At 45.6% G+C, this 23,755-nt stretch overlaps 1 protein-coding gene across 1 annotated transcript in view; it reads left to right on the top strand.

Moving 5' to 3' along the window:
* LOC142674695 (ICOS ligand-like) overlaps positions 1 to 23,216 on the top strand; it is a 42,794-nt gene extending 19,578 nt beyond the window's left edge. Inside the window, exons 3-6 of the mRNA XM_075847209.1 lie at positions 4,850 to 5,206; positions 5,347 to 5,631; positions 8,068 to 8,208; positions 22,145 to 23,216. Coding sequence (XP_075703324.1) covers positions 4,850 to 5,206; positions 5,347 to 5,631; positions 8,068 to 8,208; positions 22,145 to 22,182 — 821 coding nt within the window. The 3' untranslated portion in view covers positions 22,183 to 23,216. The remainder of the gene's footprint in view (positions 1 to 4,849; positions 5,207 to 5,346; positions 5,632 to 8,067; positions 8,209 to 22,144) is intronic.
* The last annotated feature ends 539 nt before the right edge of the window (positions 23,217 to 23,755 follow it).

Here is a 23,755-nt window from a genome sequence, read left to right as displayed (position 1 = left end):
TTCTCAATGTATTAGATCATCAAAAAGTTAATTTATTTTAGTAATTCGGCTCATAAAGTGTCTCGTATCTTCTATAGATTCATCACACACAGAGGGATCTCATATATTCTATAGATTCATCACACACAGAGGGATCTCGTATCTTCTATAGATTCATTACACACAGAGGGATCTCATATATTCTATAGATTCATCATACACAGAGGGATGTCGTATATTTTATAGATTCATTACACACAGAGGGATCTCATATATTCTATAGATTCATTACACGCAGAGGGATCTCATATATTCTATAGATTCATTACACGCAGAGGGATCTCATATATTCTATAGATTCATCACACACAGAGGGATCTCATATATTCTATAGATTCATCACACACAGAGGGATCTCATATATTCTATAGATTCATCACACACAGAGGGATCTCATATATTCTATAGATTCATCACACACAGAGGGATCTCATATATTCTATAGACTCATCACACACAGAGGGATCTCGTATATTCTATAGACTCATCACACACAGAGGGATCTCATATATTCTATAGATTCATCACACACAGAGGGATCTCATATATTCTATAGATTCATCACACACAGAGAGATCTCATATATTCTATAGATTCATCACACACAGAGGGATCTCGTATATTCTATAGATTCATTACACACAGAGGGATCTCATATATTCTATAGATTCATTACACACAGAGGGATCTCATATATTCTATAGATTCATCACACACAGAGGGATCTCATATATTCTATAGACTCATCACACACAGAGGGATCTCATATATTCTATAGATTCATCACACACAGAGGGATCTCATATATTCTATAGATTCATCACACACAGAGGGATCTCATATATTCTATAGATTCATCACACACAGAGGGATCTCGTATATTCTATAGATTCATCACACACAGAGGGATCTCGTATATTCTATAGATTCATCACAGAGGGATCTCATATATTCTATAGATTCATCACACACAGAGGGATCTCATATATTCTATAGATTCATCACACACAGAGGGATCTCATATATTCTATAGATTCATCACACACAGAGGGATCTCATATATTCTATAGATTCATCACACACAGAGGGATCTCATATATTCTATAGACTCATCACACACAGAGGGATCTCGTATATTCTATAGACTCATCACACACAGAGGGATCTCATATATTCTATAGATTCATCACACACAGAGGGATCTCATATATTCTATAGATTCATCACACACAGAGGGATCTCACATATTCTATAGATTCATCACACACAGAGGGATCTCATATATTCTATAGACTCATCACACACAGAGGGATCTCATATATTCTATAGACTCATCACACACAGAGGGATCTCATATATTCTATAGATTCATCACACACAGAGGGATGTCGTATATTCTATAGATTCATCACACACAGAGGGATCTCATATATTCTATAGATTCATCACACACAGAGGGATCTCATATATACTATAGATTCATCACACACAGAGGGATCTCATATATTCTATAGATTCATTACACACAGAGGGATCTCGTATATTCTATAGATTCATCACACACAGAGGGATCTCATATATTCTATAGATTCATCACAGACAGAGGGATCTCATATATTCTATAGATTCATCACAGACAGAGGGATCTCATATATTCTATAGATTCATCACACACAGAGGGATCTCATATATTCTATAGATTCATCACATACAGAGGGATCTCATATATTCTATAGATTCATCACACACAGAGGGATCTCATATATTCTATAGATTCATCACACACAGAGGGATCTCATATATTCTATAGATTCATCACAGACAGAGGGATCTCATATATTCTATAGATTCATCACACACAGAGGGATCTCGTATATTCTATAGATTCATCACACACAGAGGGATCTATTTCCAGCAGTTTCTTCTTTTAATGTTGATGATTATGGGAACAGTTACTGAAAACACAAAATTTAGTGTCTCAGAGGATGAGAATATTATATAAGCCCAATATCAAAAATGATTTTTAATACAGAAATGTCGTCCTACTGAGAAGTCTGTCCAGAATCTGCCCTCAATACTTGGCCGGGGCTCCGACTCATGAATTGCTGCATCAATAGGTGTTATCAATGCGGCGTGGCATGGGGGCGATCAGCCGATGGCACTGCTGAGGTGTTATCAATGTGGCGTGGCATGGAGGCGATCAGCCTGTGGCACTGCTGAGGTGTTATCAATGTGGCGTGGCATGGGGGCGATCAGCCTGTGGCGCTGCTGAGGTGTTATCAATGTGGTGTGGCATGGAGGCGATCAGCCTGTGGCGCTGCTGAGGTGTTATCAATGTGGTGTGGCATGGAGGCGATCAGCCTGTGGCACTGCTGAGGTGTTATCAATGTGGTGTGGCATGGAGGCGATCAGCCTGTGGCACTGCTGAGGTGTTATCAATGCGGCGTGGCATGGAAGCGATCAGTCTGTGGCACTGCTGAGGTGTTATCAATGCGGCGTGGCATGGGGGCATTCAGCCTGACACTGCTGAGGTGTTATCAATGTGGCGTGGCATGGGGGTGATCAACCTGTGGCACTGCTGAGGTGTTATCAATGTGGCGTGGCATGGAGGCGATCAGCCTGTGGCACTGCTGAGGGTTTATCAATGCGGCGTGGCATGGAGGCGATTAGCCTGTGGCACTGCTAAGTTGTTATCAATGCGGCGTGGCATGGGGACGATCAGCCTGTGCTACGGCTGAGGTGTTATCAATGCGGCGTGGCATGGAGGCATCAAACTGTGGCACTGCTGAGGTGTTATCAATGCGGCGTGGCATGGAGGCGATCAGTCTGTGGCACTGCTGAGGTGTTATCAATGCGGCGTGGCATGGAGGCGATCAGCCTGTGGCACTGCTGAGGGTTTATCAATGCTGCGTGGCATGGAGGCGATTAGCTTGTGGCACTGCTAAGTTGTTATCAATGCGGCGTGGCATGGGGACGATCAGCCTGTGGCACTGCTGAGGTGTTATCAATACGGCATGGCATGGGGGCGATCAGCCTGTGCCACGGCTAAGGTGTTATCAATGCGGCATGGCATGGAGGCGATCAGTCTGTGGCACTGCTGAGGTGTTATCAATGCAGTGTGGCATGGAGGCGATCAGTCTGTGGCACTGCTGAGGTGTTATGGAAACCCAGGTTGTATGATATCGGCCTTCAGCTCGTCTGCATTGTTGGGTCCGGGGTCTCTCATCTTCCTCCCTATAGATTCTCTATGGGGTTTAGGTCGGCGAGTTTGCTGGCCAATCAGGCGCAGTGATACTGAGGTTATTACACCAGGTGTTGGTACTTTTGGCAGTGTGGGCAGGTGCCGAGTCCTGCTGAAAAATTAAATCAGCGCCTCCATAAATCTGTCAGCAGAGGGAAGCATGAAGTGTGGGAATGTCCTGCTAGACGCTGCGCTGACTCTGGACCTGATATAACACAGTGACCAGCACCAGCAGAGGACACGGCCCCCAAACCATCACTGACTGCGGATACTTCACACTGGAGCGCAGGACACTTGGATTGACGCCTCTCCACTCTTCCTCCAGACTCTGGGACCGAGATTTCCAAATGAAATTGTAATGATGGGGGTAGGGAAACAGACAAGTGAGCCCTAATCTACCCGCCACTCATTCCCTGCCTACTTGCAACGACCCGCCCTAGGTGACGGGGTACAACTGGGCGACGGTCCCTACGCTCAATAAGTGCACGACAGACAAACAGACAAGGGTACACAGAAGCTAAGGGAAATGGGGCAGTTGCCCACGGCAACACCGTGAGCAACAAGAGGGGTGATCGAGTCGAGTCAAACCAGGAGTGTACGAGGTACTAAACGCAGAGCAGAAGAGTAGTCAGTAAGCCGGGGTCAATATGAAGCAGGGTCAAATAGTTCAGAAGCTGCAGCAGGGCCAGGAAACCAAACGAGAAGAATCACAAGCAAGGAGGAACAGGAAAGGCAGGTATAAATAGACAGAGGGCGGGAGCTAGCTCCGTCTGGCCAGGCTGCGATAGGCTCTCCCACTCCTAAGCCTGCCATCCTGAGTGGTGGAAGATGGAGTCAGTCTCACAGACATAGAACCAGGTGCAGACTGATTACCTATGGGCGTTGACACAGAAGCTGTGCTTGGCAGATCCTTTACAGAAATGCAAAATTTACTTTCATCTGAAAACAGGACTTTGGACACTGGGCAGCAGACCCGTCCTTTTTCTCCTTAGCCCCGGTAAGACGCTGCTGATTTTCCCCCAGATTCTTGAATGGCCTTTTCTTGACAATACTTTCAAGGCTGCGGTTACCCCTGTTGCTTGTGCACCTTTTTCTACCACACTTTTTTCTACCTCTCTTTCCATTAATCTGCTTGGATACAGCGCTCTGTGATCAGCAGCTTCTTCAGCAATGTCCTTTTGTGGCTTCCCCTCATTTAAAGACTTAGGAAACCTTTGGAGGTGTTTTGCGTTGATTCACTGATTAGAGGGTCACACCAGGAGACGACAATCTGAAACTTTTATCCAATATTCTAATTTTCTGAGACACTAAATTTTGGGTTTTCAGTAACTGTTCCCATAATCATCAACATTACAAGAAAAAAATGCTGGAAATAGATCCCTCTGTGTGTGATGAATCTATAGAATATATGAGACACTTTTTGAATTAAATTAGTGAAATAAATGAACTTTTTGATGATCTTCTAATTCATTGAGAAGGACCTCTATAAGTTCCCCTCCGGAGGGTTAACCTGTCGTCTTCGTATAGACCTGATATGTTGTCTCTTGTGTAATGATCTTCGTCTGGCAGTTTTTAGATTCGTCTCTGGCCTGGTGGGTCAGTTGCAGGGCTCGGTGGAGTTACCATGTGTGCACGATCACCTGCCGGGCCCCATAGAGGAGATCACTGTTTACTGGCAGCTGAGGAACCTCCCGAGAGATCTTGTGGTGGCTGTAGTCATGGACGGGATGATGGACACCAGATTTGTGGATGAGGCGTTTAGTGGCCGTGCTCATCTAAATCCCGATGAATTACGAGCTGGAAATTTCAACCTCAGCCTGACCAACCTGTCTTTAAATGATAGCGGCACCTATGTCTGCATCGTACTGTGGAGTCCGTCCTCTATAAGCATCTTCAATAATACCACAGTGGACCTGGAGGTGACAGGTGAGGACACACTGCCAGCTTATGTCTGTCTGGGGCTACCTTATACATTGAGCACCCCCCATAACCTCTTCATATCCACCTCAGCCTCCCGTAAGTCACACCGTTATCTTCATGATGTACCCCACCTTCTGTATTTACAGCTGAATTCAGCACCCCGGTGGTGAACATCCCCACATCAGGGAAGCTGTCGTATGGCAAGGAGATGACCCTGACCTGCACATCACAGGGGGGACTAGAGCTGCCGAGAATAATGTGGATAAATGCTAGTGATTGCAGCGAGCTCCAGGAGGGTCGTGTCCACCAGGAGGTCCACCAGGACGGGGACATCATCAGGATGAGCAGCACAATCAGCCTCAACATCACGTCCAACATCAACATCTCATGTGTCATAATCACTAAGAATGGAAATCTGACATCACAGTACTGTGAGTCCATGACTACACGAAACCTTAAAGGGATGCGTTATATCAAGGGTGGAGGTACCGCACCGGCAGAACATGGAGATGCTATGGGACCCCTGGAGCCTCTTTCCTTATTGTAATGGGTGGTGAGACCCCCTGCAGGTCTCAGGTCTTTAGAGGTGTGGTGATGTCAATCAGCTTCAAAAGGGGACCTCATTTAATTATGTGCTATGAGACCCCAATTCCTGCCGGGTTATATGGACTAGTGGAATGAGACAGTGTTCAGTTTAATGGTATAGAAGTGCCAAAAAGAGGAGTTATGTGGCCTAATAGGAGGAGTAATGCGCGCTAATAGGAGACGTAATGTGCGCCAATAGGAGGAGTAATGTGCGCTAATAGGAGGAGTAATGTGCGCTAATAGGAGGAGTAATGTGCGCTAATAGGAGGAGTAATGTGCGCTAATAAGAGGAGTAATGTGCGCTAATAGGAGGAGTAATGTGCGCTAATAGGAGGAGTAGTGTGCGCTAATAGGAGGAGTAATGTGCGCTAATAAGAGGAGTAATGTGCGCTAATAGGAGGAGTAATGTGCGCTAATAGGAGGAGTAGTGTGCGCTAATAGGAGGAGTAATGTGCGCTAATAAGAGGAGTAATGTGCGCTAATAGGAGGAGTAATGTGCGCTAATAGGAGGAGTAGTGTGCGCTAATAGGAGGAGTAATGTGCGCTAATAAGAGGAGTAATGTGCGCTAATAGGAGGAGTAATGTGCGCTAATAGGAGGAGTAATGTGCGCTAATAGGAGGAGTAATGTGCGCTAATAGGAGACGTAATGTGCGCCAATAGGAGGAGTAATGTGCGCTAATAGGAGGAGTAATGTGCAATAATAGGAGGAGTAATGTGCGCTAATAGGAGGAGTAATGTGCGCTAATAGGAGACGTAATGTGCGCTAATAGGAGGAGTAATGTGCGCTAATAGGAGGAGTAATGTGCAATAATAGGAGGAGTAATGTGCGCTAATAGGAGGAGTAATGTGCGCTAATAGGAGGAGTAATGTGCGCTAATAGGAGACGTAATGTGCGCCAATAGGAGGAGTAATGTGCGCTAATAGGAGGAGTAATGTGCAATAATAGGAGGAGTAATGTGCGCTAATAGGAGGAGTAATGTGCGCTAATAGGAGACGTAATGTGCGCTAATAGGAGGAGTAATGTGCGCTAATAGGAGGAGTAATGTGCGCTAATAGGAGGAGTAATGTGCGCTAATGGGAGGAGTAATGTGCGCTAATAGGAGGAGTAATGTGCACTAATAGGAGGAGTATTGTGCGCTAATGGGAGGAGTAATGTGCGCTAATAGGAGGAGTAATGTGCGCTAATAGGAGGAGTTAGATGGAATTATAGGAGGAGTCACAGACATATTTTATAGAGAAGTAGGAGGAGTTATATGGAGTTATGGGAGGAGTGTGAAGGTGTTATAGGAGGAGTTTCATAAGGTAGGAGGAGGAGTTATAGGAGGAGTCATGGGAGGCAGTAAATTAAGTGGTAGGAGGAGTTATGACATTATAGGTGGATTATTAGGGAGGAGTTATATGGAGTAGTAGGAAAAGTTGTGTATATTAATATAATAGTAATGAAACCTCCTATGCCCCCCTCCCATATACCGAGGTGTGACCGTCCCACCTGACGCCCACACACAATGACACCTGTAGTTACTCCCACAGAATCTCCCTCTTATAGGGCACGACAGGAGGGCTGGGTAATCACCTGTACACACTATGCAGTTTATACTCACATAACCGTCCCGCTGCTCCGACACCTAGAACCCAAGAAAGGAAAGGAAACCAACATGAATCCCGGCTGTGCGCGACAGAAGAGTGTGGGAACTACAGAACTACATATATAACCCATACACACACCATATATATATATAGTCCAAATATACCCTAAATATTACACATACGTACCCCATATATAATCCTGCAACAAGACAACTCTATCCACCACTGTAATAATAGACTCATACGTCTGGCTAGTATATGGGGTCCCCCATTATTCAGTAGACTCGGCAGCTTGAGGTCCCCTATCAGTCCCCGGATTTTGTGCTTTGCATTCATGGTCCCAGTGTCAGCCCTTCATGTGGGGATTTCGGGGCGTGGGTGTGTAGAGACCATGTGGACATAAAATAGTTAAATGGATTTTCCCGGCACTAACAGATAATCCCATGGTAATATTCTACGGCTGCTGAAATATAGGGAACTTCCGTGGAAACATGAATTGCCTCCATGAATTTGTCCTGGATTTATATCATCTGCTGATGTTCATGCCTCGTATCTGCTGCCGACGTCGTGTCACCATCTGAAGCAAGAACAAAGTACAACTGGGAAGATAAAAAACGGAAAGTCGCAGGACGCCGCCTAGAAACGTTCTTCGAGCAGGACGATCCTATAACCTGTTTTCTACTTCTCTCCTCAGATAAGATGGAAGTTACACAGAAGGAGAAACCCAATCGCCATGTCCTCGTTGTCCCATTGACCATTGGAGGATTACTGGCAGCTCTCATTATAGTTATACTGGTGAAACGGCGACAAATGGACAGAAGCGCGTCTTACGGAGGTGACGAAAGTAGAAATCACCGAAGGAGATAAGTGACAAGAAAGATCAAGTATATGGACAAAACTCAGTCCTTCAAGTGTCCCAGATACAGTCATACAGTCCCAGATTCCCTCCACCTGCAGGCCTGACCCTGTACATATATATATATATATACATCCACTATATGGAGAAAAGTATGTGCCCCCCTCTTAATTATTGAATTTGAGTGTTTCCTTCAGCCATTCCCACAGGTGTATAACATCCGGCACTCGCCATGCAGTCGCCTTAAAATCTTGTAGAAAGTCCCCAGAAGTGTGGAAGACGTTTTACTACATATTAATGTCTATGGATTTATAATGGGACATCATAAAATCTCCTGTAGGTGGAATGTGGGGGGGTCACATACTTTTCTCCATATAGTGTATAAATATGGGTATTACTGGGATGGGGTCAAGGTTTGGAAGATAATGTGCAAATTGTGCCACATATCGCTCCCCCTCTTTAGTCTCTCTTAGGAGGAGGTAGGATAACGAAGCCCATACAAAATGTCTAACCAATAATAAGTATTATATGAACATGTAATACACAACATTTTTTACAGGCAGCGCTTGTACTACACGGGGAGTGTCTGTATTACATGTGTGATATTACACGGGGAGCGTCTGTATTACATGTGTGATATTACACGGGGACGTCTGTATTACATGTGTGATATTACACGGGGGAGCGTCTGTATTACATGTGTGATATTACACGGGGGCGTCTGTATTACATGTGTGATATTACAAGGGGAGCGTCTGTATTACATGTGTGATATTACACGGGGAGCGTCTGTATTACATGTGTGATATTACACGGGGAGCGTCTGTATTACATGTGTGATATTACACGGGGGGAGCGTCTGTATTACATGTGTTATATTACACGGGGACGTCTGTATTACATGTGTGATATTACACGGCGAGCGTCTGTATTACATGTGTGATATTACCCGGGGGCGTCTGTATTACATGTGTGATATTACACGGGGAAGCGTCTGTATTACATGTGTGATATTACACGGGGAGCGTCTGTATTACATGTGTGATATTACACGGGGAGTGTCTGTATTACATGTGTGATATTACACGGGGGCGTCTGTATTATATGTGTGATATTACACGGGGAGAGTCTGTATTACATGTGTGATATTACACGGGGAGCGTCTGTATTATATGTGTGATATTACACGGGGAGAGTCTGTATTACATGTGTGATATTACACGGGGGGAGCGTCTGTATAACATGTGTGATATTACACGGGGACGTCTGTATTACATGTGTGATATTACACGGGGGGAGCGTCTGTATAACGTGTGATATTACACGGGGACATCTGTATTACATGTGTGATATTACACGGGGGCGTCTGTATTACATGTGTGATATTACACGAGGATGTCTGTATTACATGTGTGATATTACACGGGGACGTCTGTATTACATGTGTGATATTACACGGGGGGAGCGTCTGTATAACATGTGTGATATTACACGGGGACGTCTGTATTACATGTGTGATATTACACGGGGAGCGTCTGTATTACATGTGTGATATTACACGGGGACGTCTGTATTACATGTGTGATATTACACGGGGAGCGTCTGTATTACATGTGTGATATTACACAGGGGGAGCGTCTGTATTACATGTGTGATATTACACGGGGACGTCTGTATTACATGTGTGATATTACACGGGGAGCGTCTGTATTACATGTGTGATATTACACGGGGACGTCTGTATTACATGTGTGATATTACACGGGGGCGTCTGTATTACATGTGTGATATTATACGGGGAGCGTCTGTATTACATGTGTGATATTACACGGGGGAGCGTCTGTATAACATGTGTGATATTACACGGGGGCGTCTGTATTACATGTGTGATATTACACAGGATCCGTCTGTATTACATGTGTGATATTACACGGGGGCGTCTGTATTACATGTGTGATATTATACGGGGAGCGTCTGTATTACATGTGTGATATTACACGGGGGAGCGTCTGTATTACATGTGTGATATTACACGGGGGCGTCTGTATTACATGTGTGATATTACACGGGGAGCGTCTGTATTACATGTGTGATATTACACGGGGAGCGTCTGTATTACATGTGTGATATTACACGGGGGGAGCGTGTGTATTACATGTGTTATATTACACGGGGACGTCTGTATTACATGTGTGATATTACACGGGGACGTCTGTATTACATGTGTGATATTACACGGGGAGCGTCTGTATTACATGTGTGATATTACACGGGGACGTCTGTATTACATGTGTGATATTACACGGGGGCGTCTGTATTACATGTGTGATATTATACGGGGAGCGTCTGTATTACATGTGTGATATTACACGGGGGAGCGTCTGTATAACATGTGTGATATTACACGGGGGCGTCTGTATTACATGTGTGATATTACACAGGATCCGTCTGTATTACATGTGTGATATTACACGGGGGCGTCTGTATTACATGTGTGATATTATACGGGGAGCGTCTGTATTACATGTGTGATATTACACGGGGGAGCGTCTGTATTACATGTGTGATATTACACGGGGGCGTCTGTATTACATGTGTGATATTACACGGGGAGCGTCTGTATTACATGTGTGATATTACACGGGGAGCGTCTGTATTACATGTGTGATATTACACGGGGGGAGCGTGTGTATTACATGTGTTATATTACACGGGGACGTCTGTATTACATGTGTGATATTACCCGGGGAAGCGTCTGTATTACATGTGTGATATTACACGGGGAGCGTCTGTATTACATGTGTGATATTACACGGGGGCGTCTGTATTACATGTGTGATATTACACGAGGATGTCTGTATTACATGTGTGATATTACACGGGGACGTCTGTATTACATGTGTGATATTACACGGGGAGTGTCTGTATTACATGTGTGATATTACACGGGGGCGTCTGTATTATATGTGTGATATTACACGGGGAGAGTCTGTATTACATGTGTGATATTACACGGGGAGCGTCTGTATTATATGTGTGATATTACACGGGGAGAGTCTGTATTACATGTGTGATATTACACGGGGGGAGCGTCTGTATAACATGTGTGATATTACACGGGGACGTCTGTATTACATGTGTGATATTACACGGGGGGAGCGTCTGTATAACATGTGTGATATTACACGGGGAACGTCTGTATTACATGTGTGATATTACACGGGGGCGTCTGTATTACATGTGTGATATTACACGAGGATGTCTGTATTACATGTGTGATATTACACGGGGACGTCTGTATTACATGTGTGATATTACACGGGGGCGTCTGTATTACATGTGTGATATTACACGGGGGCGTCTGTATTACATGTGTGATATTACACGGGGAGCGTCTGTATTACATGTGTGATATTACACGGGGACGTCTGTATTACATGTGTGATATTACACGGGGAGCGTCTGTATTACATGTGTGATATTACACGGGGGGAGCGTCTGTATTACATGTGTGATATTACACGGGGAGCGTCTGTATTACATGTGTGATATTACACGGGGACGTCTGTATTACATGTGTGATATTACACGGGGAGCGCCTGTATTACATGTGTGATATTACACGGGAGCGTCTGTATTACATGTGTGATATTACACGGGGAGCGTCTGTATTACATGTGTGATATTACACGGAGAGCGTCTGTATTACATGTGTGATATTACACGGGGAGCGTCTGTATTACATGTGTGATATTACCCGGGGGCGTCTGTATTACATGTGTGATATTACACGGGGGCGTCTGTATTACATGTGTGATATTATACGGGGAGCGTCTGTATTACATGTGTGATATTACACGGGGAGCGTCTGTATTACATGTGTGATATTACACGGGGAACGTCTGTATTACATGTGTGATATTACACGGGGACGTCTGTATTACATGTGTGATATTACACGGGGACGTCTGTATTACATGTGTGATATTACACGGAGAGCGTCTGTATTACATGTGTGATATTACACGGGGAGCGTCTGTATTACATGTGTGATATTACCCGGGGGCGTCTGTATTACATGTGTGATATTACACGGGGGCGTCTGTATTACATGTGTGATATTACACGGGGAGCGTCTGTATTACATGTGTGATATTACACGGGGAGCTTCTGTATTACATGTGTGATATTACACGGGGGGAGCGTCTGTATAACATGTGTGATATTACACGGGGACGTCTGTATTACATGTGTGATATTACACGGGGAGCGTCTGTATTACATGTGTGATATTACACGGGGACGTCTGTATTACATGTGTGATATTACACGGGGAGCGTCTGTATTACATGTGTGATATTACACGGGAGCGTCTGTATTACATGTGTGATATTACACGGGGAGCGTCTGTATTACATGTGTGATATTACACGGGGAGCGTCTGTATTACATGTGTGATATTACACGGGGAGCGTCTGTATTACATGTGTGATATTACCCGGGGGCGTCTGTATTAAATGTGTGATATTACACGGGGACGTCTGTATTACATGTGTGATATTACAGGGGGAGAGTCTGTATTACATGTGTGATATTACACGGGGAGCGTCTGTATTACATGTGTGATATTACACGGGGAGTGTCTGTATTACTTGTGTGATATTACACGGGGAGTGTCTGTATTACATGTGTGATATTACACGGGGAGTGTCTGTATTACATGTGTGATATTACACGGGGGCGTCTGTATTACTTGTGTGATATTACACGGGGAGCGTCTGTATTACTTGTGTGATATTACACGGGGAGTGTCTGTATTACATGTGTGATATTACACGGGGGCGTCTGTATTACATGTGTGATATTACACGGAGAGCGTCTGTATTACATGTGTGATATTACACGGGGGGCATCTGTATTACATGTGTGATATTACACGGGGGCGTCTGTATTACATGTGTGATATTACACGGGGAACGTCTGTATTACATGTGTGATATTACACGGGGAGCGTCTGTATTACATGTGTGATATTACACGGGGAGTGTCTGTATTACTTGTGTGATATTACACGGGGAGTGTCTGTATTACATGTGTGATATTACACGGGGAGTGTCTGTATTACATGTGTGATATTACACGGGGGCGTCTGTATTACTTGTGTGATATTACACGGGGAGCGTCTGTATTACTTGTGTGATATTACACGGGGAGTGTCTGTATTACATGTGTGATATTACACGGGGGCGTCTGTATTACATGTGTGATATTACACGGAGAGCGTCTGTATTACATGTGTGATATTACACGGGGGGAGCGTCTGTATTACATGTGTGATATTACACGGGGGCGTCTGTATTACATGTGTGATATTACGCGAGGAGCGTCTGTATTACATGTGTGATATTACACAGGGAGAATGTATTACATGTGTGATATTACACGGGGAGTGTCTGTATTACATGTGTGATATTACACGGGGAGCATCTGTATTACATGTGGAATATTACACGGGGACGTCTGTATTACATGTGTAATATTACACGGGGAGCGTCTGTATTACATGTGTAATATTACACGGGGAGCGTATGTATTACATGTGTGATATTACACGGGGACGTCTGTATTACATGTGTGATATTACACGGGGACGTCTGTATTACATGTGTGATATTACACATGGGCCGTGTATATTACATGTGTAATATTACACGGGGAGCGTCTGTATTACATGTGTGATATTACACGGGGACGTCTGTATTACATGTGTGATATTACACAGGGGCCGTGTATATTACATGTGTAATATTACACGGGGAACGTCTGTATTACATGTGTGATATTACACGGGAGCGTCTGTATTACATGTGTGATACTACATGGGGAGCGTCTGTATTACATGTGTGATATTACACGGGGACGTCTGTATTACATGTGTGATATTACACGGGGACGTCTGTATTACATGTGTGATATTACACAGGGGCCGTGTATATTACATGTGTAATATTACACGGGGAGCGTCTGTATTACATGTGTGATATTACATGGGGAGCGTCTGTATTACATGTGTGATATTACACGGAGAGTGTCTGTATTACATGTGTGATATTACACAGGGGAGCGTCTGTATTACATGTGTGATATTACACGGGGAGCATCTGTATTACATGTGTGATATTACACAGGGGAGCGTCTGTATTACATGTGTGATATTACACGGGGAGTGTCTGTATTACATGTGTGATGTTACACGGGGAGCGTCTGTATTACATGTGTGATATTACACGGGGGGAGCGTCTGTATTACATGTGTGATATTACACGGGGGAGCGTCTATATTACATGTGTGATATTACACGGGAGCGTCTGTATTACATGTGTGATATTACACGGGGAGCGTCTGTTTTACATGTGTGATATTACACGGGGAGCGTCTGTATTACATGTGTGATATTACACGGGGAGCGTCTGTATTACATGTGTGATATTACACAGGGGGAGCGTCTGTATTACATGTGTGATATTACACGGGGAGCGTCTGTATTACATGTGTGATATTACACAGGGGGAGCGTCTGTATTACATGTGTAATATTACACAGGGAGTGTCTGTATTACATGTGTGATATTACACAGGGGGAGCGTCTGTATTACATGTGTGATATTACACGGGGAGCGTCTGTATTACATGTGTGATATTACACGGGGAGTGTCTGTATTACATGTGTGATATTACACGGGGGGCGTCTGTATTACATGTGTGATATTACACGGGAGCGTCTGTATTACATGTGTGATATTACACGGGGAGAGTCTGTATTACATGTGTGATATTACACGGGGGCGTCTGTATTACATGTGTGATATTACACGGGAGCGTCTGTATTACATGTGTGATATTACACGGGGAGCGTCTGTTTTACATGTGTGATATTACACGGGGAGCGTCTGTATTACATGTGTGATATTACACGGGGAGCGTCTGTATTACATGTGTGATATTACACAGGGGGAGCGTCTGTATTACATGTGTGATATTACACGGGGAGCGTCTGTATTACATGTGTGATATTACACAGGGGGAGCGTCTGTATTACATGTGTAATATTACACAGGGAGTGTCTGTATTACATGTGTGATATAACACGGGGAGCGTCTGTATTACATGTGTGATATAACACGGGGAGCGTCTGTATTACATGTGTGATATTACACGGGGAGCGTCTGTATTACATGTGTGATATTACACGGGGAGCGTATGTATTACATGTGTGATATTACACGGGAGCGTCTGTATTACATGTGTGATATTACACGAGGAGCGGCTGCTACGGGGCCCGCGGCATGAGGGGACCCGTGTCACCCGCCGGCACGAGCCCCCACCATGGCCGGAGGCTCCGCTAGCTGCCGCTATGGCTGCTACAGCGGGACGCCACTGAACACTACGGCAGAGCAGGGAGGTATCTCCCGCTCTGCCATTAAACAAAAGACATGTATCCCCTCTCCACAGGATCTCCACAGGATAGGGGATACATGTGTGATCGCTGGCATTGATAGGGAGAACGGGGGACCGAAAGTCCCCTGAAGTTCTCCATCACAAACCTCTGACTTCCGGGGTCTGTCTCGGCAGCTCCGTAGAAATGAATGGAGCGCCGGTCGAGCTTGTGCGCATGCGTGACCAGCGCTCCTTTCATTTTTAGTGAGCTGCGCAGACGCCGGAAGTCACAGGTTAGTCATGGAGAACTTCAGGGGACTTTCAGTCCCCCGTTCTCCCTATCACTGCCAGCGATCACACACGTATCCCCTATCCTGTGTATATCCTGTGGAGAGGGGATACATGTCTTTTATTTGGACACACTGTAGGTCGCATTTTTTTTGGGGGGGGGGACCGCTTCATGGCGTTCCCTACAGGGGGGGACGCTGTATGGCGTTCCCTACAGGGGAGACGACGCTGTATGGCGTTCCCTACAGTGGGGGGGACGCTGTAAGGCGTTCCCTACAGGGGGGACGCTGTATGGCATTCCCTACAGGGGGGGGACGCTGTATGGCGTTCCCTACAGGGGGGGGCTGTATGGCGTTCCCTACAGGGGGGGGCTGTATGGCGTTCCCTACAGGGGGGGGCTGTATGGCGTTCCCTACAGGGGGGGGCTGTATGGCGTTCCCTACAGGGGGGGGCTGTATGGCGTTCCCTACAGGGGGGGGCTGTATGGCGTTCCCTACAGGGGGGGCTGTATGGCATTCCCTACAGGGGGGGCTGTATGGCGTTCCCTACAGCGGGGGCTGTATGGCGTTCCCTACAGGGGGGGCTGTATGGCGTTCCCTACAGAGGGGGGCTGTATGGCGTTCCCTACAGACCCCCCCTGTAGGGAACGCCATACAGACTCCCTGTAGGTAACGCCATACAGTCCCCCCTGTAGATAACCCCAGACAGCCCCCTCTGTAGGGAACGCCATAAAGCCCCCCCCCCCCCGTAGATAACGCCATACAGTCCCCCCTCTAGATAACGCCATACAGTCCCCCCTGTAGATAGCGCCATACAGTCCCCCCGGTAGATAAGGCCATACAGTCCCCCCTGTAGATAGCGCCATACAGTCCCCGCTGTAGATAGCGCCATACAGTCCCCCCTGTAGATAGCGCCATACAGTCCCCCCTGTAGATAGTGCCATACAGCCCCCCTGTAAATAGTGCCATACAGCCCCCCCTGTAGGGAACGCCATACAGTCCCCCCTGTAGGGAACGCCATACAGTCCCCCCTGTAGGGAACGCCATACAGTCCCCCCTGTAGGGAACGCCATACAGTCCCCCCTGTAGGGAACGCCATACAGTCCCCCCCTGTAGGGAACGCCATACAGTCCCCCCCTGTAGAGAACGCCATACAGTCCCCCCCTGTAGGGAACGCCATACAGTCCCCCCCTGTAGGGAACACCATACAGTCCCCCCGTAGATAACGCCATACAGTCCCCCCGTAGATAACGCCATACAGCCCCCCGTAGATAACGCCATACAGCCCCCGCTGTAGATAGCGCCATACAGCCCCCTCTGTAGATATCTACAAAGGGGGCTGTATGGCGTTATCAAAAGGGGGGGTTTGTAAAAAAAAGGCACTATCTACAAGGGGGGGGTTGTGTGACACCCGGGGGAGGGGGGGCCCCAGTCAAAAGTTTGCTATGGGGCCCAGTCTTTCCTAGTTACGCCCCTGATTACATGTGTGATATTATACGGGGAGCGTCTGTATTACATGTGTGATATTACCCGGGGGCGTTTGTATTACATGTGTGATATTACCCGGGGGCGTCTGTATTACATGTGTGATATTACACGGGGAGCGTCTGTATTACATGTGTGATATTACACAGGGGGAGCGTCTGTATTACATGTGTGATATTACACGGGGGCGTCTGTATTACATGTGTGATATTACACGGGGGGAGCGTCTGTATTACATGTGTGATATTACACGGGGGGAGCGTCTGTATTACATGTGTGATATTACACGGGGGCGTCTGTATTACATGTGTGATATTACATTGGGAGCGTCTTTATTACATGTGTGATATTACACGGGGGCGTCTGTATTACATGTGTGATATTACACGGGGAGCGTCTGTATTACATGTCTGATATTACCCGGGAGCGTCTGTATTACATGTGTGATATTACCCGGGGGCGTCTGTATTACATGTGTGATATTACACGGGGGGCGTCTGTATTACATGTGTGATATTACACGGGGAGCGTCTGTATTACATGTGTGATATTACCCGGGGGCGTCTGTATTACATGTGTGATATTACACGGGGGGCGTCTGTATTACATGTGTGATATTACACGGGGAGCGTCTGTATTACATGTGTGATATTACACAGGGAGCGTCTGTATTACATGTGTGATATTACACGGGGAGCGTCTGTATTACATGTATGATATTACACGGGGGGCGTCTGTATTACATGTGTGATATTACACGGGGAGCGTCTGTATTACATGTGTGATATTACACGGGGGGAGCGTCTGTATTACATGTGTGATATTACACGGGGGCGTCTGTATTACATGTGTGATATTACATTGGGAGCGTCTGTATTACATGTGTGATATTACACGGGGGAGCGTCTGTATTACATGTGTGATATTACACGAGGATGTCTGTATTACATGTGTGATATTACAGGGGGAGCGTCTGTATTACATGTGTGATATTACATGGGGAGCCTCTGTATTACATGTGTGATATTACACGGGGGCGTCTGTATTACATGTGTGATATTACACGGGGAGCGTCTGTATTACATGTGTGATATTACACGGGGGGCGTCTGTATTACATGTGTGATATTAGACGGGGAGCCTCTGTATTACATGTGTGATATTACCCGGGGGCGTCTGTATTACATGTGTGATATTACACGAGGATGTCTGTATTACATGTGTGATATTACCCGGGGGCGTCTGTATTACATGTGTGATATTACACGGGGAGCGTCTGTATTACATGTGTGATATTACACAGGGAGCGTCTGTATTACATGTGTGATATTACACGGGGAGCGTCTGTATTACATGTGTGATATTACACGGGCGGCGTCTGTATTACATGTGTGATATTACACGGGGAGCGTCTGTATTACATGTGTGATATTACACGGGCGGCGTCTGTATTACATGTGTGATATTACACGGGGAGCGTCTGTATTACATGTGTGATATTACACGGGGGGAGCGTCTGTATTACATGTGTGATATTACACGGGGGCGTCTGTATTACATGTGTGATATTACATTGGGAGCGTCTTTATTACATGTGTGATATTACACGGGGGCGTCTGTATTACATGTATGATATTACACGGGGGAGCGTCTGTATTACATGTGTGATATTACACGAGGATGTCTGTATTACATGTGTGATATTACCCGGGGGCGTCTGTATTACATGTGTGATATTACATTGGGAGCGTCTGTATTACATGTGTGATATTACACGGGGGCGTCTGTATTACATGTGTGATATTACACGGGGGAGCGTCTGTATTACATGTGTGATATTACACGAGGATGTCTGTATTACATGTGTGATATTACAGGGGGAGCGTCTGTATTACATGTGTGATATTACATGGGGAGCCTCTGTATTACATGTGTGATATTACACGGGGGTGTCTGTATTACATGTGTGATATTACACGGGGAGCGTCTGTATTACATGTGTGATATTACACGGGGGCGTCTGTATTACATGTGTGATATTACCCGGGGGCGTCTGTATTACATGTGTGATATTACACGAGGATGTCTGTATTACATGTGTGATATTACACGGGGAGCGTCTGTATTACATGTGTGATATTACACGGGGGCGTCTGTATTACATGTGTGATATTACCCGGGGGCGTCTGTATTACATGTGTGATATTACACGAGGATGTCTGTATTACATGTGTGATATTACCCGGGGGCGTCTGTATTACATGTGTGATATTACCCGGGGGCGTCTGTATTACATGTGTGATATTACACGGGGAGCGTCTGTATTACATGTGTGATATTACACGGGGATCGTCTGTATTACATGTGTGATATTACACGGGGAGCGTCTGTATTACATGTGTGATATTACATGGGGTAGTGTCTGTATTACATGTGTGATATTACACGGGGAGCATCTGTATTACATGTGTGATATTACACGGGGATCGTCTGTATTACATGTGTGATATTACACGAGGATGTCTGTATTACATGTGTGATATTACAGGGGGAGCGTCTGTATTACATGTGTGATATTACATGGGGAGCCTCTGTATTACATGTGTGATATTACACGGGGGCGTCTGTATTACATGTGTGATATTACACGGGGAGCGTCTGTATTACATGTGTGATATTACACGGGGGGCGTCTGTATTACATGTGTGATATTAGACGGGGAGCCTCTGTATTACATGTGTGATATTACCCGGGGGCGTCTGTATTACATGTGTGATATTACACGAGGATGTCTGTATTACATGTGTGATATTACCCGGGGGCGTCTGTATTACATGTGTGATATTACACGGGGAGCGTCTGTATTACATGTGTGATATTACACAGGGAGCGTCTGTATTACATGTGTGATATTACACGGGGAGCGTCTGTATTACATGTGTGATATTACACGGGCGGCGTCTGTATTACATGTGTGATATTACACGGGGAGCGTCTGTATTACATGTGTGATATTACACGGGGGGAGCGTCTGTATTACATGTGTGATATTACACGGGGGGAGCGTCTGTATTACATGTGTGATATTACACGGGGGCGTCTGTATTACATGTGTGATATTACATTGGGAGCGTCTTTATTACATGTGTGATATTACACGGGGGCGTCTGTATTACATGTGTGATATTACACGGGGGAGCGTCTGTATTACATGTGTGATATTACACGGGGGAGCGTCTGTATTACATGTGTGATATTACACGAGGATGTCTGTATTACATGTGTGATATTACCCGGGGGCGTCTGTATTACATGTGTGATATTACATTGGGAGCGTCTGTATTACATGTGTGATATTACACGGGGGCGTCTGTATTACATGTGTGATATTACACGGGGGAGCGTCTGTATTACATGTGTGATATTACACGAGGATGTCTGTATTACATGTGTGATATTACAGGGGGAGCGTCTGTATTACATGTGTGATATTACATGGGGAGCCTCTGTATTACATGTGTGATATTACACGGGGGCGTCTGTATTACATGTGTGATATTACACGGGGGCGTCTGTATTACATGTGTGATATTACCCGGGGGCGTCTGTATTACATGTGTGATATTACACGAGGATGTCTGTATTACATGTGTGATATTACACGGGGAGCGTCTGTATTACATGTGTGATATTACACGGGGAGCCTCTGTATTACATGTGTGATATTACCCGGGGGCGTCTGTATTACATGTGTGATATTACACGAGGATGTCTGTATTACATGTGTGATATTACCCGGGGGCGTCTGTATTACATGTGTGATATTACCCGGGGGCGTCTGTATTACATGTGTGATATTACACGGGGAGCGTCTGTATTACATGTGTGATATTACACGGGGATCGTCTGTATTACATGTGTGATATTACACGGGGAGCGTCTGTATTACATGTGTGATATTACATGGGGTAGTGTCTGTATTACATGTGTGATATTACACGGGGAGCATCTGTATTACATGTGTGATATTACACGGGGATCGTCTGTATTACATGTGTGATATTACACGGGGAGCGTCTGTATTACATGTGTGATATTACACGGGGGCGTCTGTATTACATGTGTGATATTACCCGGGGGCGTCTGTATTACATGTGTGATATTACATGGGGTAGTGTCTGTATTACATGTGTGATATTACACGGGGAGCATCTGTATTACATGTGTGATATTACACGGGGATCGTCTGTATTACATGTGTGATATTACACGGGGAGCCTCTGTATTACATGTGTGATATTACCCGGGGGCGTCTGTATTACATGTGTGATATTACACGGGGGCGTCTGTATTACTTGTGTGATATTACACGGGGAGCGTCTGTATTACATGTGTGATATTACCCGGGGGCGTCTGTATTACATGTGTGATATTACACTGGGGGCGTCTGTATTACATGTGTGATATTACCCGGGGGCGTCTGTATTACATGTGTGATATTACACGGGGAGCGTCTGTATTACATGTGTGATATTACCCGCGGGCGTCTGTATTACATGTGTGATATTACCCGGGGGCGTCTGTATTACATGTGTGATATTACATCGGGACTGTCTACACCATCATGTCATCTGCACACGGAGCTGGGTGCTACATTGTCCTATTACCTTCTCATCATTCATTGACCTTGTGTCTCTTTCTCTTCCAGTCCCAACCAACCAAATGTCAGAGCTAGGAAGAGGCTGAGCCAGGACCTCTGATCCATGGGGACTGTCCGTCTGAAACCTTGGGTGCTGGCAGATACTTGTGGCATAAAATGTAGAAGGTCTGGAGGCTCCACATACTGAGATACTGGACAAGATGAGAGCAGGTCCAGGCAGACCCAGCAATATGGAGGATGGTAGAGAACGGACGCAGGGTCCAGGAAACCATCAGGAGAGAAATCTCATCAGGGAAGAGGACATGGAGCCACCAGGACTGCGTGTATACCGTAATCGGAAGAGTACTAGGATGACCACCAAGTAATAGGTGGTGGAGTGATATGGAGTAATAGAAAGAGTTAAACAGAATAAGAAGCACCACATGGAGCAGTACAAGGAATTGTAGGATCCGGGGAGCTATAGGGAGTAGTTGGGGGTACATATAGGGTAAAGGGGGGTTACATGGAGTAAAAGGAGGACATTTTGGAGAGTAAAAGGGGTGTTATATCCGGCTCAACACTTGGGTCCAGGGTCTCAGGACTTTTCCTCTGGGATCTGTGCACTAATGGCTCCACATGACGGGGGAATATTGAGATTGTGGGGGCTGCCCCGTTCTCACATGGTGGCGATACTCAGCCATGGTACAAGAACGTCACATCTCCAGAGCTCAGACATTTCCAAAAAGAACAAAGACAAAGGTCCTCTGCAGTGATGGGAACATCTGGGCCCCCGGTTCTGTCCTGTGATCTACAATATACTTACAGCCATTACTTATCAATCCCTCGTCTTCTTCGTTTTTCAGTTCCTAATGCTCCAGGCTGCCCTCTCCAGGGACTTTAGTCAGAGGTGGAGCCAGAATTCCGCCCTCCATGATGTCATCAATGCACCACAGAACCCAACATGTCCAGCCGCTAAGAAGCTGTAACTGCCGGGGCCGGTTTTAGGGTTTGGAAAACTGGGCAGCTGTGCAAGACCCCATTGGGGCCACCGAAGACAGAAACCCACAAACAACCCCTTTATCACCCTAAATAATATTGAACCTGGAAACGTCCCTGTATTATTTAGTATTGTATGACAGTATTATTTGAGAATTCAGTATTATGTGGGGACTGTGTGTCCGTTTTATGTGGGGACTGTGTGTCCGTATTATGTGGGGACTGTGTGTCAGTATTATGTGGGGACTGTGTGTCAGTATTATGTGGGGACTGTGTGTCAGTATTATGTGTGGACTGTGTGTCAGTATTATGTGGGGACTGTGTGTCAGTATTATGTGGGGACTGTTGTGTGTCAGTATTATGTGGGGACTGTGTGTCAGTATTATGTGGGGACTGTGTGTCAGTATTATGTGGGGACTGTGTGTCCGTATTATGTGGGGATTGTGTGTCAGTATTATGTGTGGACTGTGTGTCAGTATTATGTGTGGACTGTGTGTCAGTATTATGTGGGGACTGTGTGTCAGTATTATGTGTGGACTGTGTGTCAGTATTATGTGGGGACTGTTGTGTGTCAGTATTATGTGGGGACTGTGTGTCAGTATTATGTGGGGACTGTGTGTCAGTATTATGTGGGGACTGTGTGTCCGTATTATGTGGGGATTGTGTGTCAGTATTATGTGTGGA

The sequence above is a fragment of the Rhinoderma darwinii genome, assembly GCF_050947455.1.
Source record: "Rhinoderma darwinii isolate aRhiDar2 chromosome 2 unlocalized genomic scaffold, aRhiDar2.hap1 SUPER_2_unloc_1, whole genome shotgun sequence".
Lineage (NCBI taxonomy): Eukaryota > Metazoa > Chordata > Amphibia > Anura > Rhinodermatidae > Rhinoderma > Rhinoderma darwinii.
The sequence above is the reverse complement of the archived record's forward strand: the minus strand, read 5'-3'. Positions and strand labels throughout refer to the sequence as shown.